The sequence below is a fragment of the Zootoca vivipara genome, chromosome 2, assembly GCF_965207765.1.
Source record: "Zootoca vivipara chromosome 2, rZooViv2.hap1.1, whole genome shotgun sequence".
NCBI lineage: Eukaryota > Metazoa > Chordata > Lepidosauria > Squamata > Lacertidae > Zootoca > Zootoca vivipara.
Window position 1 is genome coordinate 83782146 of NC_142584.1, and position 6134 is coordinate 83788279.

Sequence of the window (6134 nt, forward strand, 5' to 3'; positions counted from 1 at the left end):
CTTGAGAGAAAAGCAATGACAAACCTAGGCAGCATCTTAAGAAGCAGAGACATCACCTTGCTGACAAAGGTCCGTATAGTTAAAGCCATGGCTTTCCCAGTCATGATGTATGGAAGTGAGAGCTGGACCAAAAAGAAGGCTGATCGTCGAAGAATTGATGCTTTTGAATTATGGTGTTGGAGGAGACTCTTGAAAGTCCCATGGACTGCTAGAAGATCAAACATATCCATTCTGAAGGAAATAAGCCCTGTGTGCTCACTAGAAGGACAGATCCTGAAGCTGAGGATCCAATACTTTGGCCACCTCATGAGAAGAGAAGACTCCTTGGAAAAAAGCCTGATGTTGGGAAAGATGGAGGGCACAAGGAGAAGGGGACGACAGAGGATGAGATGGTTGGACAGTGTTTTTGAAGCTACCAACATGAGTCTGACCAAACTGTGGGAGGCAGTGCAAGACAGGAGTGCCTGGCATGCTCTGGTCCATGGGGTCACGAAGAGTCAGACACCACTAAATGATTAAACAACAACAAAATAAGATATTTATTAGATTTCTTACCTGCCCTCCACTGTAATGTCCCAAGGTGTTAGCAATTATAAAACAAGTATAACACCATTCTAAATGGAACAGAACATTATGAATTTTACCAAAAGAAGTGGGTCCCACAAAATAAAAGACATAAACTGTCAAAGGTCAGCATATGGTGAAAACTGTACAATGAAGGTGCAAGGTGCAACTCTGTGGGGGGTGGGGTGGGGGGAGTTGCACAATTTAGCAGCTGCCACAGATAAAGCCCTTTCCTGAGCCATTGTTCCCCACATTTGTGAGGGTGGCAGAATACAAAGAGAGCCCCTCTGCAGATCTTAACACCCAAGAAAACCAGTAGGGGTGGAGACAGTCTTTCAGACATGTGAGTGTGGCAGAACCAACTAATGGACTCTTGGTGCCCATGCAGAACTCATGTTCTCCCATATATTCCTCCCCAACTAGAAATACCCATTGACGCACCTTTCTTCTGTCACCTCTTTTACTGAAATTTGTCAGTGGCACCACCCATGCTATGGGATTCCCTTCCCAGAGACATCTATTTGGCTCCTTCACCTGCTATTTCGTCAAGAATTACAGATACTTTTTTCAGGTGGCCTTTTCTCCTGCCTAACAACTTTTTTTGTAAAATAAAAAAATTCCTTCAGTAGCACCTTAAAGACCAACTAAGTTTTTATTTTGGTATGAGCTTTCGTGTGCATGCACACTTCTTCAGATACCAGGTATCTGAAGAATACTTCTTCAGGTATCTGAAGAAGTGTGCATGCACACTGTTATGTACTGAGCTAAATCCTAGAACAATAGGATTCAGAATCAGCGGGAGCTACCCAATCCAACTCCAGGTGGAAGTGAATCCGCAACCTGATTGGCCTGCTGGAGCAGCCAATCAGGCGGCTGGCAGAAGTGAATCTGCTACCTGATTGGCCTGTAGGAGCAGCCAATCAGGCTGCAGGCAGAAGTCAATCCACAATATAATTGGCCCACAGGTGTAGCCCTGAAGTAGCCAATCACGCAAGGCCCATTGTGTAAATAATGTATATAAGCAGATGGTTTTGGGGAAAGAGCCATTCTTCTTCTCCTCTTCTCCTTGATGACTATGAGCTGAATAAAGAGCATGAAATTCACTCTCGACTCCGAGTACATTTCACTGGCGACGAAGGTGGGATCCTGCTGAGCTGACCGCCACCACGCACTGCACCGCGGCACCGCCACCTGCTGCACCGCTGCATCGCACCGTGCATCCAGGCTTCAGCTCCAGGACCCAAGGAACCCAGAATGGCAACCGACAGCAGCTTCTCGCCATTCAAACCAGCATCAGGAGACTGGGAAGGGTACGCCGCCCGTTTCAACTTCCTCCTGCAAGCGAAAGAAGTCACCAACGATGCCATGAAGAGGGCGACATTCTTCAGCGTCTGTGGAGAGGACACGTTTGAAATCGCCCGGGCTCTCCTTGCACCTAGAGATGTCGCTACCATCTCTTACAAAACAATAATGGGACGGCTGAAGGAGCACTTCTCACCACAGCCCTCGGTGGTAGCTTGCCGAAATGCCTTCTACGCAAAGCGGCAAGCCCCGGGGGAAACCATAACTGGGTTTTTGACCTCCCTCCGCCAAGCCGCCCGGTTATGCAACTTCTCAGAGTTGGAGAACATGCTTCGTGACCGCCTCGTCGGTGGCCTGAGGGACGAGATGTTGCAACGACGCCTCTACGCCAAAAAAGACCTCACGTTCCAGATTGCTCTGGAGGAAGCCCTGGCAACCAAAGCCGCCGAGAGGTCAACGCAAGAGGCACGACCGGCCCCGCCATCCCAACCGAGGGTCTACCACGAAGACCTCACCGACGAATCCGAATCTGACAGGGAGGAAGTACACCGAGTACAGCGGCGCACTCAAGCAGCACACACACCACAGCAGCCTCGACGAGAAGGAGGGAACTGTGCAAGCTGCGGGGAGAACCACGAGAGGAGGACCTGTCGTTTCCGCAACGCAGAGTGTAGGCAGTGCAGAAAATTGGGACACATCGCCCGGGTGTGTCGGGCTCGACTCACCCGTCAACAAGCATCAGATGACCGACCCAGGAGCCCCAGGTCACACGGCACCATGCACCAAGGCAACTTGACGGAGATCACGGACTACCAGGTATTCCAGTTGCCCCATCCCAGCACAGAGAAAATTTATATAGAGGTACAGATAGAGGGAGCCCCATGCCGCATGGAGCTGGACACGGGTTCAACTCTATCCATAATCTCGGCCCGAACATTAAGGGAACTGTGCCCTAATGGGGGTCCCAAACTAAGGCCGGCCCCATTCACCCTCCGGGACTTCCAGAAACGTAAGGTCCCTACAATTGGGGTGGGGACCTTCAGGGTGCAATATCGAGGGCGAAAGCAACAATTGGACTTGCTGGTAGTTAAGGGCCCCTACGTTAGCTTACTGGGACTGGCATGGTTTGGACCTCTGGGGCTAGCCGTTACCGGGGTGAACCGCACTAGCTTACAAGTGGACGTGGACGCCATATGCAAAGAGTTTCCAGGGGTTTTCGATGGGGCATTGGGACGATATACAGGACCCCCCATTGCCCTACAGCTAGACCCCGCTGTACGACCCATCAGGCACAAGGCCCGCCGGGTCCCGTTCGCCCTGAAACCCCGCATAGACGAGGAATTGGACCGGCTCGTGGAGCAAGGAGTGCTGGAGCCGGTGCCCAACGCCCCCTGGGAAACTCCAATTGTCACACCCGTCAAGCCTAACGGTTCGGTCCGCATCTGTGCAGACTACCAATGCACCATAAACAAGGCTCTCACAGCCCATGCATACCCAGTGCCAGTGGTCAGCCATGTCCTCGCCACCCTGGCTGGGTCAAAAAATCTTTGGCAAACTGGACTTGGCCCAAGCGTATCAACAGTTGCCTGTGGACGAAGCCACAGCAGAGGCTCAGACGATCGTGACGCACAGAGGGGCATTCAGAGTAAAGCGGCTGCAATTTGGCGTTAGCGTGGCACCAGGCATATTCCAGAATCTAATGGACTCTCTCCTTAAAGGGATTCCTGGCGTCACCCCCTTCTTCGATGATGTACTGATCGCCGGGCCCACACCAGAGGAATTTGAGGACCGCCTCCGCTCCGTCCTGCACCGTTTCCAGACGGCGGGCCTCAAGGTGAAGCGGGAAAAGTGTTTACTGGGAGTGCCGCAGGTGGACTTTCTGGGATTTAAGGTAGACGCAGAAGGGGTCCATCCAACCGGTGACAAGGTACGGGCCATTTGTGAGGCCCCAGCGCCCAAGAGCAAGCCCGAACTTCAGTCATTCTTGGGACTATTGAACTTTTACCATGCCTTCCTTCCCCATAAGGCAGCGGTAGCGGAGCCCCTACACAGACTCCTAGAAAAAAGGGCCCCTTGGGTGTGGGGCCAGCGACAAAGGGCCGCATTCCAGGCAGTCAAGGACTTGCTCGTCTCGAACTCGGTCTTGGCACACTTCGACGAGAGGCTGCCAGTGGTGCTGGCATGCGACGCCTCTCCCTATGGCATCGGCGCTGTCCTGGGACACCAACTCCCGGATGGAAGAGAGGTGCCGGTGGCATACTTCTCCCAGACGCTTGCTGCAGCCGAACGAAACTACTCACAGATTGACAAGGAGGGTCTGGCAATCGTGAAGGGCGTAAAAAAAATTTCCATGATTTCTTGTACGGGCGGCCCTTTACCATAGTGACTGACCACAAGCCGTTGCTTGGCCTGTTTGCCCCCGAGAAGCAGACCCCCCAAGTGTTGTCTCCACGTGTCCTCAGGTGGTCAATTTTCCTTGCCGGCTACCAGTATGCACTAATCCACCGCCCTGGGAAGGCGATGGGCCACGCAGACGCCCTCAGCAGGCTACCACTACCAGAAACAGGCCCCGACCCAGCGCCTGCGCAAGAGGTTATGACCCTGGAGCTGCTTCCCGACCGACCCATTCAGGCACAAGAAGTTGCGCACCATTCCACAAAAGATAGGGTCATCTCCCGGGTCCTGGACTGGGTGTGGCGAGGATGGCCCAGCAGCAGCCCCGGGCCAGAATTCGCTGGCTACACAAACCGCAAACATGAACTGTCGGCCCACAAGGGGTGCCTGTTATGGGGAAGCAGGGTTGTGGTTCCCCAGCCCCTCCGCAAAAGGGTCCTCACAGCCCTACACGAGACACACCCAGGGGTAGTGAGGATGAAGGCCCTTGCCAGGAGTTATGTGTGGTGGCCGGGGATTGACAGAGAGATAGAGGCCTGGGTCCAACACTGCCAGACCTGCCAAGAATCCCGCCCGGATCCCCCAAGGGCCCCAGTCCAGCCCTGGGAGTCCGCCCGACATCCATGGTCACGCTTGCACGTGGACTTCGCTGGCCCCTTCCAGGGAAAAACATTCTTCATAGTGGTGGATTCCTACACCAAATGGCTGGAGGTCGCACTGGTACCGTCCACTTCTACGGCGGCAGCCATCCGGGTACTACGTAAGCTGTTTGCAACCCACGGGCTCCCTGACACCCTCGTCTCGGACAATGGAACCGCATTCACGTCAGAGGAGTTCCAGACCTTCACAGCGCAGAACGCCATCCGACTGGAACTTAGAGGGGAGGGGTGTTATGTACTGAGCTAAATCCTAGAACAATAGGATTCAGAATCAGCGGGAGCTACCCAATCCAACTCCAGGTGGAAGTGAATCCGCAACCTGATTGGCCTGCTGGAGCAGCCAATCAGGCGGCTGGCAGAAGTGAATCTGCTACCTGATTGGCCTGTAGGAGCAGCCAATCAGGCTGCAGGCAGAAGTCAATCCACAATATAATTGGCCCACAGGTGTAGCCCTGAAGTAGCCAATCACGCAAGGCCCATTGTGTAAATAATGTATATAAGCAGATGGTTTTGGGAAAAGAGCCATTCTTCTTCTCCTCTTCTCCTTGATGACTATGAGCTGAATAAAGAGCATGAAATTCACTCTCGACTCCGAGTACATTTCACACACGAAAGCTCATACCAAAATAAAAACTTAGTTGGTCTTTAAGGTGCTACTGAATGAATTTTTTTATTTTGCTTCGACTCAGACCAACACGGCTACCTATCTATAACTAGAACTTTTTTTGTGTACATATTTTGAAATCTTGGCAGATGGTTTTTAATTGGTTTTAACTGCTGCAATGTTGCTTTTTGCACACTTTGTATCCCCCCCCCGTGTTTTCAGCATTTCTCACTTGTTCTACTATGAGGTTTTACAGTTTTATTCTTGTTCAATCATATGTTGTCTTGAATATACTGTTGAAAAATATATCAATAGGTGAAATCAGTGTGCTTGCACACGTTTGCTTCCCTTTTATTATAGATGTGTAATGTGGAGGTGGAAGAATTTTTTTGAAAAAGGAACAGAGATAAATGGGTTAACTACAGCATGGTTAACTGTGCTGACAGGTATGGCTACAGCAAAGTAAAAAAAAAGTGAGTGAAACTCAAGGAGGAAGATTTTAAAGTAGGTATCCTAAGGGATAAAGACGAGAAGGCCATTGTAGGCATAGAGAACAGTAGCAGAAGACAAAAATCAAAAGTAAAAGCAGGAAGCAGGGGAGGTGATGGCTA

General features: G+C 51.5%; 1 protein-coding gene across 1 annotated transcript; it reads left to right on the forward strand.

Annotated features, from left to right (window-relative positions):
- The first annotated feature begins 2105 nt into the window (after positions 1 to 2105).
- LOC148686946 (uncharacterized) lies at positions 2106 to 5485 on the forward strand. The gene is made up of 2 exons (XM_088664358.1): positions 2106 to 2682; positions 3585 to 5485. Exons 1-2 carry the CDS (start codon positions 2194 to 2196, stop codon positions 3621 to 3623), a joined length of 528 nt encoding a protein of 175 aa, XP_088520484.1. The 5' UTR covers positions 2106 to 2193; the 3' UTR covers positions 3624 to 5485.
- The last annotated feature ends 649 nt before the right edge of the window (positions 5486 to 6134 follow it).